Consider the following 13,452-nt stretch of genomic DNA (forward strand, 5'->3'; position numbering starts at 1 on the left):
CCTTGCTATCTGGGATTTTCATTGCATGCTTACTATGAAGAGTCAAGGTTAAGACTGTATTTTACATAATTATGTCATTTTAAAATACGCCTACATAATTATATTTAAGACGCTAATTGATGTCGTTAGTGTTGTTTGAATGAACAAAGAGAGTTTGAGCATGTGTACAAAGAGTCGTGAGTCGTGAGGAGCTTCGAGAAAGATACTTTGTGGAGCAGCCTCACCGGAGAGGAACGGGGCGGGGTGTGAGTGTGTGTGGGGAGGGAGCGAGGGATGGCTGTGGCAGGTCTGCGGTGCGGGGCTGAATCTCAATGAGAAAGCGGCCAATGTAAATCACTGCAAGACACGGAGGAGAGAGAGAGAGAGAGCAGCAGCTGCCGACCGACCAGCCAGCCAGCCTCCTCTGCGGGACAACAAAGGAGGTGCCGGGCTCACATCACGACTCCTGTCAGCACAACTCAACATCTGAATCGTGACCACTAAGACGAAATCTTGAATATTCCCTAAATCTACACCTTCAGGCAAGTAGAAAGGTCTATTTCTTTTCTGGAAGTAAAAATAACCTGTCTTTGAATGTTGTTTTGCTTATTCTAATTCATTTGTATAGTTCGGCTTATAAGTTATGCCATTGTTAAATGGTCAGCGGCGTGATGTTAATTTTGTCGGAATTTAAATGTCTTCAAACATTACTTGAACATGTTTTAATATTAAGAATTAAAGTAATTGTCATGTTTGCGTGACGTAGTCAAACTATCATTGTTGGAAAAAATGTAGTAATTGGACATAATCTTTTATTATTATTATATTTTAAATACAACTATTTGTATCAGTGTTTTTTTGTGTGTCTGTATGTTTTTAAACATTTTATGAAAGGGCTTGTGTTCAGGTCGATTAAAAACATGTTTTGAAAACATGTACTTAAAACAATTAAAATAATTTTTAAAATATTAAAATAAAATAGTTGTAAAAATGATATCAATATTTTCAAAACATGTTAAAGCAATATGATTGCATTCTAAGACTAACTTGGTACATGTTTTGAACTCGACCAAAGATTTTTAACATCTTTGGTCACTGATCCTGAAATCAAGAAATAAAACATTTGTCAACTTATTATTGTACACTACACAATAACAAACTTTTGTTCACGTTTTCAAATATCACGTTAGTGTTTACCATGTCAAAATGGCACTGTCAACAACAGGATGACAGACACCGGATTTAATTTGCCCTAAGAAACATGTAAGCTGTCATTAAAAGGATATTTTCAGACCAGACATTAATTGACACCCATGTCACGGGGTTGAAAGAGCATGCAATGATTAAAACCCACACTTTCTCATTTTTACGCTTCAGACCTCATTTGACTGGACGACATGGAGGAACACTTTGACGAGAGGGACAAGGTGCAACGCAACAGCCGAAGCGCAGTAAGGGCGAACGGGCTGCTCAGCCCTACTCACAGCGCCCACTGCAGCCTGTACCGGACGCGCACCCTGAAGTCTCTGAGCTCGGAGAAGAAGGCGAAGAAAGTGCGCTTTTACCGCAACGGTGACAAGTACTTCAACGGCATAGTGTACGCCATCTCATCGGACCGGATAAGAACCTTCGACGCTTTGCTGGCCGACCTGACCCGAACCCTCTCTGACAACGTCAACCTGCCCCAAGGGGTCCGAATCATCTATACAATCGATGGTACCAAGAAAATCACCAATATAGATCAGCTGGTGGAAGGTAAGAAGTTGTTTTGCCGCCCAAATACTACACCGGGTTGTTGTTCTTTTCACTTCACAGTTGTCTGATGTCCTTTCCAGTCAAAACACATTTCACGCTAACGTTAACGTACATGAGTTGGATCGCAGACAGACCTAGATATTTAACCTGCTAAATATCTTTAAATAATATATATAATATTAATTAAAATTAATACTAAATATCAGACATTGTTTGTACATCTAAACAGCCATTGTCGCTCAAATGAACGAGCTGGTCCCCTTTTTAAAATGTATTTGTCGGCGAAAAATCCCTAGCTATATCGCTGCAGCCCAGAAATCTTAAAGTGGGCGGGGTTTATGTCGAACGTAGGCGGAGACATGATTTGTAGCTGCTTCGCCATTTTGTCGGTGGCTTCAGGCTAAAATCAGTGCTAAAATCTTAGAAAAAAAGCTAAAATCATGTAGTGTCTGGGCTTTATAAATACCAATTCACAAAGAACATGTTATTGGTTTACAGCACTGCTTTTTAATTAATTTAATTTTTAATTAAATAAATTTTTGTGTACTAGACAGACATAATTTTACATAATTTTCTCACTGCTTTTATGATGCAAAATTTAAAGCATTTTAACTTTTAAAAATAAATTTTCAACACGATCTCATTAGGTAACATGAGTAAGCAGCTCATAATTCATACAAATTTGCCACCAAAACTTAAAAAGTTACATATAGAGTTTTTTCACGGCGCGTCATCAAATGGCCAATCAATATTGGCGGCACTGAATGTAAACAATGCCACTAAACCAAACAAACCTAGCCAATTTTACTGATTATTGCTGCTGAAAATGATCAGTTATTGTCATGAAAACCATTTGGAATGCTATAGACTGCGAAACGTTTTAACAAATCAAAGAGAAGAGTGCAAAAAATACTGTCTGAAGAACAAAAGCCATTTGTGGCTGGCCAAACTGAACCAGAATTTCCAGGGCAAGAATCTTTCTATCATTCATGTTTGTTCTTATTTCCGGTCAGGTAGGTGAAATATTAGGCTAATATCTTAATTAATACTGCTTGTACGTATCTTTACCACCTATTAACTTTAGTTTGTCCAAATATTGCACCCTTTCCTGTTTACTAAGTCATTCTTTATATGATTTAGCAGTTTCCACACATTTTATTTGTGGTTTAGACAGCGTAAATTAGCAGAACAACGTATGCAGTAGTACATTAACCGTGCAATTCATGCTGTTGTTTACATCCGGGTATCGTCAGTATGGCCACACATCTGGGTAACTGACCAAATCATGACGCAAACTCTCTGTTGCCATATGTGTTGACAATTCAAAGTGGCTTTTCTATTTTGCTGCTCTGCATCTTGAGTTTTTGAAGCAATGTATTCTGTATTCAAATATGATTTCATTTTAATAGCATATTGTTATATGTGTTTTATGAGTGACACTAAAAATGCTGAAAAGTCTCTGTGGCTTGGTGCCTTGAATTCTCTTTTCGAAATTAGAGCAGTAGATGTGATGACAAGGATACAGAATTAGGGCACTCAATGATGAGTATTTAAGTCACCACAGCTTTACCTTAAATCAATGCATTTTAACAGAGATGACAGCTCAATCGACAGTGAAAAGCACCAGACACTGCCTCAGGTCTTTTACCCTAAAATGCACTCATGCTTTTCATAGAAAATGTGTAAAATCTCACACATTGTATCATCTCTCCTTTATTTTAGGTGAGAGTTACGTGTGTGGCTCCACCGAAGCCTTTAAAAAAGTCGACTACTCCAACAACGTTAACCCTAACTGGTCTGTGAATGTGCGGGCCTTGGGCTCCAGCAAGTGCCCAGCGTCTCTAGCCAGCTCGAAATCAGGACCGCAGTCCAAAGAGAGCAAAGACTTCATCAGACCCAAACTGGTCACCATCATCCGCAGTGGGGTGAAGCCGCGGAAGGCAGTTCGCATCCTGCTCAACAAGAAGACGGCCCACTCTTTTGAGCAAGTTCTGACTGACATTACAGATGCTATAAAGCTTGATTCTGGCATTGTCAAGAGGATCTACACCCTTGAGGGAAAACAGGTAAGCTTTTCAGTTTATTAGTGGAAATCTTGATATTGTTGCAGTAATTTCCAGGTGACATTTCAGAGTTATGTGTTGTATCATGATTGAACGCTGTTATGTAAAGTTGAATCATTCATGTGATTTTACCTCAGACAACTAATGAATGTCATAATAGCTTTTGTTATGTAAGCTCACCCTTTGAACTGGCACGGAAAACTTGAAAGCATACTGGGATTGCACATTGGGAGTTCCAGATAATTGACTGGTTGTGAAATAGAAATATTAGAAATGATTCTTTCATCAACAGCTGAGCTCTTCTTCTTTTGCTATTCTAAACTCAAATACTGTAGACCTAAAAGTGTTTCAAATTGTTCTTTCCTTGTCAAACCCGCAAGAAGTATTCTAGAAATAGTGGGCTCAGCATCCAAACAATGTAGCTCTTGTTTTTAACCTCTGAAATGAATTCATCCCACAAGCCTTGAATTATAAATAATGAAGTCTCATTATTTTCAAATGCTACAGCAGAAATCTCCCCCTAACCTGCAGCAAGATTTATGGCAGATCTAGTCTAGTTTATGAATGGGAATCTGTGTCTTTGCCCACGCACACTCAACATGAGAAAACCGGTGGCTCAGAGCATACAGAAATAACTCGGGCTTCTGCTCTCATTTAAATTCCTCCCATCTTTTCGTGTTGATCTGAAACAGCTGTGCCACCCCACACGTGTAGAATGACAGAAGGACGCATACGTGCATGATGTACTTTGACGTATATGAATAAATATTTGATCATACACAATTCCAACGTAAGATGTAAAGCGCAGTTCAAAAGTTCACTAGTGAACCTGCTTTTTTAAAATTTGATGTACTGTTTTTATAGCATTATATTAGCATTATGTTATCAGGATTAAAAAAAAACATTTTTCTTTTATGCCAAAAATCATTAGGATGTTAAGTAAAGATCATGATCCATGAAGATATTTTGTAAATTTTCTACTGTAAATATATAAGAATGTAATTTTTGATTAGTAATATGCATTGCTAAGAACTTAATTTGGACAACTTTAAAAGGTGATTTTCTCAATATTTTGATTTTTGGGCACTCAGATTCCGGATTTTTAAATAGTTGTATCTCAGCCAAATATTGTCCTATCCTAACAAATCCATACATCAATGGAAAGTTTATTTATTTAGCTTTCAGATCTCAATAAAAAAAAAAATGGACCCTTATGACTGATTTTGTGGTCAAGGGTCACAAATGTTCTGTTTATAGGGCTGTTTTAGTACTCCTTTGAGATACTACCATACTTTTTATTAATATTTTGAATTAGTTTTTATTTTTCTGTTTCCATTTTAATTTTAGTAATTTGTCGTTATTGTTATTCTTCTTATTATTTTTTCAGTTTTAGTTATGTAAGTACATAAAGATAAATTAATGCAAATTTGAAAAGTTGTGAAAAAAAACTTAAAATTTTGTTTTATTTCAGATAAAGTTTATTCTATTTCAAGTAACTATATATATGGTCAAGCATAACATTATTATAAATAATCTGACATAAAGTTACTTTTATTCAACCAGCAAGTTTTTTTTATTTTTATTAGAAATTACACAGCAGTCTCCCAGAAGATAATAAGACGATGTACAAGAGGCATCATTGTTGAAAAAATTATTACTCATCTTTTATTTACATTTGAACAAAAAGTGGCATGTCCAAAATTATTCATACCCTTCTCAATAATCAGTAGAAAAGCCTTTATTGGCTATTACAGCAATCAAACGCTTCCTATAATTGCTGACCAGCTTTTTGCATGTCTCCACTGGTATTTTTGCCCGTTCATCTTTAGTGTTGAGCTCCAACTCTTTCAGGTTAGAGGATCTCCTTGCCATCACCCTGATCTTTAGCTCCCTCCACAGATTCTCAATTGGATTTAAGTCAGGACTGCAAAATGTTAATGTTTTTGTTCTCTAACTATTTCTACACCACTTTTGCTGTGTTTTGGGTCGTTGTTGTGCTGAAATGTCCACTGGTGCCCAAGGCCAAGTTTCTCTGCAGACTGCCTGATGTTGTTGTTGAGAATTTTGATGTATTGCTCCTTTTTCATGGTGCCGTTTACTGTGATTAGGTTCCCTGGTCCACCGGCTGAAAAACACCCCCAAAACATTAGGTTCCCACCACCATGTTTGACAGTGAGGATGGTGTGGGGATTCTGTGTGAACGGCCTTCTAGCCTTACAAATGTGTTTTCATTTTAATAGCATATTGTTTTATGTGTTTTATAAGGGACACTATTTTTATCTGAAATAAAAATCTTTTATAACATTATAAATGCCAAAAGTGTCATCACTTTTGATAAATTTAAAGCATCCTTGCTAAATAAAAGTATTAATTTCTACAACCCCCCCACCCCCCCAAAAAAATTATAATACTGACTCCAAGCTTTTAAATGGTATAGTGTATCATGTTACAAAAGGTTTTCTTTGGATCTTTCTGTTTATCAAAGGATCCTGAAAAAAATTACTGAACTTTTTAAAATATTCATATTAATAATAATCAAAAATGTTTCTTGATCAACAAATCAGCATATTAGAATGATTTCTGAAGGATCATGTGACACTGAAGAATGGAGTAATGATGCTAAAAATTTAGCTTTGATCACAGAAATAAATTACATTTTAAAATATATTCAAATAGAAAACAGTTATTTTAAATAGTACAAATATTTCAACATTTTAGTGTTTTTGCTGTACTTTGGATCAAATAAAATTATGCTTGCTGAGCAAAAGAGACATTTTTTAAAAAAAACATTAAAAATCTTACTGTTCAAAAATATATATACATTCCAGAATTTTTAATGTGGACGTTTGAATGTCACTGTATGTATTCATCTTTCAATGTGTCTGTTCTCAGCCAGGTAAAATGTGCAAATAAGGAGACGCCATTTGGCAGAAATTCATTAAACTCTAATTAATCTGCGCACAGATCTGTTACTTCCCTCCATTGATCTCTCAGCTGGTGTCTCTGCCAGTGTCTCAGATTTTCAGAGCTGGTCTTTTCTATTTGAAAAGCCCTCTAAATCACCTTGAATGTAGAAAACCAGAGCTCTTCATATAGTGTGCAGTCGTGCACAAGACTTACTGCCTTTTTAGAGTAGCTGTATTGAGCAACAAATATGTATTTTGAATGAAATGTGATTCATAAAATCCTTCCTCCCACTGTGTGGGTCTGATAGCAGAGGTTACACAGCACGGCATCAAAGCTCTGGTCACCATCCAGATAAAGTAAGAGCATTATGGGTAGCGCTAATTTTAGAACAGGGATCGATTGGGCCTGAGTGAGCTGTCTAATGAACAAGCCTGGCCAGCACAGTTACAGCACACGATTTTGTCCTGATACAATTATGAACAAAAGCAACAGAAACCAGGAAGGAGAGACAGAGAGAAAGAGATAATAAAAGAATCCATGCGGGTTAGAGAAAATGAAATGAAATGGGAGGTGGAGATGTTCAGGTGCACAATTAACAAAGCAATAAAAGTACATCTTCCTGTTTATTGTCCAGTTTGAATGCAAGATCCAGGTGTGGAAGCAGCTTGTGTGCCAATATTATTGTTGCCGTGCTTGTTTGATGTGTCACAAAAGTAAATCTGACTGTGTACGTAGGTGATTAATAGAATTTCTAAAGCAATTGTTAATTAAGTTCAGTGTTGTTGAGTCATGAGGTAATGCATTATCTTTTACATAACATGATTGTCTTTTTGGTATTATATCATTGCAGTCATTTTTCACTAGGCCCGTGTGGCTTTTGCCAAGTTTGCAAAAAGTAACTTAAGAAAATCCATGTATATTCAATTTCATTTGCTGAGAGTGAGTGCAGTAAGAGAGCCAAGCCAGGATATTATTCAATAGACCAAATAATATAGTTTTCTGCTGTGTTAATGTATGTAAATGAACCTGTCTCTGCCTTATGAAAGAAAAATATGGATTCTGCTTTCAGTCAGTGAATAAAATTGCAGTTTATCTCCTGCCTTGGTTGAGTCTAATGTAAAATGTGCTGCAAACAGAGACTGTTTGTGGCATATTTTATATTGCAGAGAAAGCAGAGTGAAATTTAGCCTGTCTGCTCTTTGGAGATGGATTGCAATCTGATTACTCACATGCGAGTATGAATGTGATTTACACTTTCCAAGTGTAAATGTATACTGTCTGTTACTTGAGTATCATATGGCTTGGTGTGTGATGGTGTGTTCCTTCTGTTCGTGAGGCTGATTTCACATCTGATGCAACTTAAACACTTGCTTTTGGTGCAAATAACATTGTATTTGTCTCCTACCCATATGGTTCTTGAAATGTTTTGAAGTATTGAAAAACCATATAGCCGTTGATGTCTTCAGCGATTGAATCATTGTAACGGAACCAACATCTGCCTCTAGCTCTGATGTCTGTAGCACCTGTCGTGATTGTAAAAATAGACGTCAGTTGCTAGCATGCATGTCAGATGCATGTAGCCACCGTCTCTATGTTGAAATGAAATGTGAATGAATCGAAAAGCTCATGATCACAAGAGAGATCTGGGTTTTTGGGTCTTTGCGTGAGTCTCATGGCATCTTTCTGATAACCTGTATAATGAGGTCAGAGACAGTAGATCAAGGCATTATTCCATCTCCCTACATATCGTGAGGCTTTTTTTCTGGAGTGTTACTGTAGGTTGTGAAGTATGGATTGGATTTATGGTGTAAAAAATCTTGTGGTGCTGTACTAGAAAAGAACAAAACATACTACAGCTCTGTATAGATGGAGTGCTAATGCTGAGCTACCAGGACATTCTGCTTATTTATTTATTTTTTGAGATATAAAAACCAATGAAGTGTGACAGTTAAACTACCTCGCTATTGTAAGGTTAGGACTAGTGAATTTAGCTTAAAGGGACAGTTTACCCAAAAATAAAACAGTTCTTTCATTAATTACCTTTGTTTATCTTTGAACACAAATTAAAGGAGTAGTTCACTTTCAAAACAAAAATTTACAGATAATGTACTCACCCCCTTGTCATCCAAGATGTTCATGTCTTTCTTTCCTCAGTCGTAAGGAAATTATGTTTTTTGAGAAAAACATTTCAGGATTTCTCTCCATATAATGGACTACTATGGTGCCCCCGAGTTTGAACTTCCAAAATGCAGCTTCAAATGGCTCTAAATGGTTATTTTCTCAAAAAAAAATTACAATTTATATACTTTTTAACCTCAAATGCTCGTCTTGTCTAGCTCTGTGTGTACTCTGTGTAGAGATTAAAAAGTATATAAATTTTAAATGTTTTTAGAAAATAACCGATCGTTTTGCTAGAGTAGACCCTTCTTCCTCGGCTGGGATCATTTAGAGCCTTTGAAGCTGAATTTAAACTGCTTAGGGGCACCATAGAAGTCCATTATATGGAGAGAAATCCTGAAATGTTTTCCTCAAAAAACATAATTTCTTAATTTCATTAAAATCTTGTTTGACAAGGGGGTGAGTACATTATCTGTAAATTTTTGTTCTAAAAGTGAACTACTCCTTTAAGATATTTTTGATCAAATCTGAGAGTTTTTTGACCCTGCATAGACAGCAACACAACTGACACAATCAAGGTCCAGAAAGGTAGTAGGGACATCTGTAAAATAGTCAATGTGACCTTAATGTCATGAAGCTACGAGAATACATTTTGTGCGCAAAGAAAATAAAAATACTGACTTTTTTCAACAATTTCTTCTCTTCTGTGTCAGTCTTTGATGCATGTTAATGAAAGTAGCTGGCGTTCTAGCGTAGAACCTAGATATGATGCACCTGGTTTAGAAGCAGATGTTCGCTGTACATAAAACAGTCTTTGTAAACATGTCTGAAGATTTCAACAGAGAGGCCCAGCCTTACTCATATGAACCAGAATATACAGACAATGAATTAAGAGAGATGAACGTTTTACGTTAGAACGCCGGCTCCTGCGTCAGAAGATATTCTTGTAAACGCATATCCAAGACTGACACAGAAGAGAAGAAATTGTTGAATAAAATCTAGGGCTGCCCCCTAATAGTCGACTAACCATTAGTCGCCGAGAAGAGGCCAAAATATGGTTTATTAATAAATGAACGACTACTAGTTGACCAGAAATATCTTTCGTCAAGGGCAGCCCTAATAACATCATTATTTTTGTTTTCTTTGCACACAAAAAGTATTCTCGTAGCTTCATAACATTATGGTTGAACCACTGATGTCACATTATTTTAGTTTGCGTTCACACTTGCAGTTCGGTTTTCTTGGTTTGTTTGGTCTGGACCTGGATTGAATGACGTATATTTTGTGACGGGACTCACTGAACACCCCAAACAAAAGGTGTGTTCAACTTAAAGCGCCGCTGGGCAGACCGATCGGTGTATGACATCAAAGTACCCATTCACCAATTGGCCTGCTCAGTCGAATACACCTAATGCCATCTACTGGACTAAGCGTGCTCACTGCTGCGTGTATATGATTTTATTTTCACCATCTGCAAACTCATGAGGAGCTCATAAAAGGCACTCTACGTCCTCGTTGCTCCACGTTCGCCCTCCGCTCATTTTGTTTTGGATACACCGCTCATTCCGCGTCATCAAATCATGTCGCATAGCGGCGCATCTTGTCATTACATCTTGTTTTTGGTCCGTTTATAAGTATTTAGTGCATGTTGCGTTGATATTTGATTCGAACCGCATCAGAGTTTGTTTGGAAGCGGACCAAGACTAATTTTTTAGCGGCCTTGGTCCGCTTGTTTGGTGCGCACCAGGGTTTGGATGGCAGCATTCACATTTACTTAAATGAACCCCGAATCCCGACCTTTGCCGATCCCCTCTCCCACCTCTCCACCCAATACTTTCCTGTCAGTCTCCACTGTCCTGTCATCTAAAAAAAGCATGGAAAAAGGCCAAAAAAAAAAAAAGATGTCCGCACTACCTTTTTGAACCTTGAATGTGTCAGTTGCAGGGTCAGAAAGCTCTCAGATTTCATCAAAAATATCTTAATTTGTGTTATGAAGATGAACTAAGGTCTTTTGGGTTTGGAACAACATGAGGGTGAGAAATGAATGACAGAATGTTAATTTTTGGGTGAACTAACCCTTTAACCCTTTAACTGACACATTCAAGGCAGCAGCTAGTGAGGCTGGGTAAACTCACATCCAGGACTATCACAACCAGCACTGGTGCCCCACAGGGTTGTGTTCTCTCCCCACTGCTCTTCTCCCTCTACACAAATGACTGCACTTCTAAGGACCCCTCTGTCAAGCTCCTGAAGTTTGCGGATGATACTACAGTCATCGGCCTCATCAAGGATGGAGACGAGTCTGCTTACAGACAGGAGGTTGATCAGCTGGCTGTCTGGTGCAGTCTTAACAACCTGGAGCTAAACACTCTTAAAACAGTGGAGATGATCATAGACTTCAGGAGGAACCCCCCTGCTCTCCCCCCACTCACCATCATGGACAGCACTGTGGCTACAGTAGAGTCATTCAGATTCCTGGGTACCAACATCTCTCAGGACCTGAAGTGGGACAATCACATTGACTCTATTGTGAAAAAGGCCCAGCAGAGGCTGTATTTCCTCCGCCAGCTGAGGAAGTTCAACCTGCCACAAGAGCTGCTAAAACAGTTCTACTCTGCCGTCATTGAGTCTGTCCTGTATTCCTCTATAACTGTTTGGTTTGGTTCAGCTACCAAAACAGACACCAGAAGACTACAGCGGTCAGTCAGGGCTGCTGAGAGGATTATTGGTATACCTCTACCTAACCTCCATGATCTTTACACCTTCAGAGTCAGGAAAAGGGCTAAGAAAATCACTTTAGACCCCTCACACCCAGCCCACTCTGTCTTTGAGCTGTTGCCCTCCGATCGACGTTACAGAGCGCTGTGCACCAAAACAGCCAGACACAAGAACAGTTTTTTTCCCCAAGCCATATCCCACCTGAACCACACTTAACACACCTCAGTACTGGTCACAAACCTCTTGTATATATAGCACATATGCACATTCTAGTTCTGTCTATGGACATCTTTTTCTGTATTTTTATTACCATTGTTATTTATAATTTATTCTTATATTATATATATATATATATATATATATATATATATATATATATATATTCTTTATATTATTATTTTTATTATTATTATTATATTATATATATTCTTTTTTAATATTATTGTTTTACTACCTTAACTTTATGCATGTCTGCTATGTTTGTACTTTCTGTACTGGAAGCTCCTAACACCAAAACAAATTCCTTGTGTGTGTGAACACACTTGGCAATAAAGCTCTTTCTGATTCTGATTCTAAATGTTTATTTTTGGCCTTTGGCCAATTGTATAGATACAATACGTTGGTAATTTTTTGAGCCAGATTTGATTTCTGTTATCAACACCACACAGAATTGGGGGTTTACTGTATTGACAGGACTTTTAACCAACCACATAGAGACCGCTCAGACTCACAAATCAACACCCTATCAACTATCCAGAGCACCCTAGTATGATGGTAGGAAGTTTTCCACCACTGGAAAAACACCACTAGTTTATTGACTGATTTAGGTGCTTCTCATATAGATATTTCAGAGTCAGGAAAGTTTTCTGTGCCACGTCTGATTCGGTTCCCCTCAGATGGCCACTGACCTGGATCCAGTCCCCGTGTGATCTCCAGAAATTTCCAGTAGTACTGAGTGCAGGCTCATTTTTTTGCTTGTGGTGCAGTGCTGCTGGAGGACACTGCTGACAGATGGGAGCATAAAAGGGCATGCAGCTGAAATCCGTAATTAAACGTGTCATAACTGTCTTAAAATCCATTTAACATCGTCTGCAACCATGCACAGACTTTCCAAATGTCCCTGGCTTGGAGCTTTCTGTCTGTCTCTGACATTCTGACACATATGCAGCGTACTAAGAACTATAAGAGTTGTGGTTGTCTTTCCGCAGAAAGGACAGGACTTTGGACATGAGCTAATTTTATCCATGCTTGTTGCTCCCTCATGATCTCTCCTTCCAAAGAAACTGATCAACCCCCCTTTCAACAGTTTCTATGACGATGTGATCCAGTTGCTTAGTAACGGCCTGAGCCTTTGTGACGTCACCCTGGGCAGTAGTGTGTGTCGGAGTGTGTGGGGAGTTTAGTCTGAGAAAGAGGTAGACCTATGATAAGTGGTTTAGGCCTCAGACATGGCTCTCTTATTCTTATCCGTTAAGCTTATATTCACACACACACACACACACACACTTGCACACAAGACATAAAGCTACACAAACACACATCCTTCTAATAGTTAACACACGGACACAAAGACACATAACAAATAACGAGACAGACGTGTCCTGCATACTGCAACTGATTCTTAATGACCTCTGGCATATGCTTCGGGCCGAGACAGAGACATGGCAGGCGTGTAATCGGCAATCACTCATGTGATTGCTCTTCCTGGAGTTTGTCATATGGACATAACTGATTTTCCGCCCCATTGCATATGCACACCCTGCTTAATTAGCCATGTCTTTCAGTCTCATACAGCCTTCCATTGTCTGGAGGGCCATTTACCCCCTCTTGAGCTCTCCTCACCTCTCGTTCGCCTCCTGTCCAATGAAATGGCCAGATATTCAGCCTTTGGCATATGGTCTTGCTCTCCCCA

At 38.2% G+C, this 13,452-nt stretch overlaps 1 protein-coding gene across 1 annotated transcript in view; it reads left to right on the forward strand.

The window, feature by feature from the left end:
* Nucleotides 1-317: 317 nt before the first annotated feature.
* Nucleotides 318-13,452, forward strand: part of dclk1a (doublecortin-like kinase 1a) — a 72,565-nt gene continuing 59,430 nt past the window's right edge. Inside the window, exons 1-3 of the mRNA XM_073829234.1 lie at nt 318-521; nt 1,357-1,734; nt 3,457-3,800. Coding sequence (XP_073685335.1) covers nt 1,377-1,734; nt 3,457-3,800 — 702 coding nt within the window. The 5' untranslated portion in view covers nt 318-521; nt 1,357-1,376. The remainder of the gene's footprint in view (nt 522-1,356; nt 1,735-3,456; nt 3,801-13,452) is intronic.

This window comes from Garra rufa, chromosome 23 (assembly GCF_049309525.1).
Source record: "Garra rufa chromosome 23, GarRuf1.0, whole genome shotgun sequence".
Classification (NCBI taxonomy): Eukaryota; Metazoa; Chordata; class Actinopteri; order Cypriniformes; family Cyprinidae; genus Garra; species Garra rufa.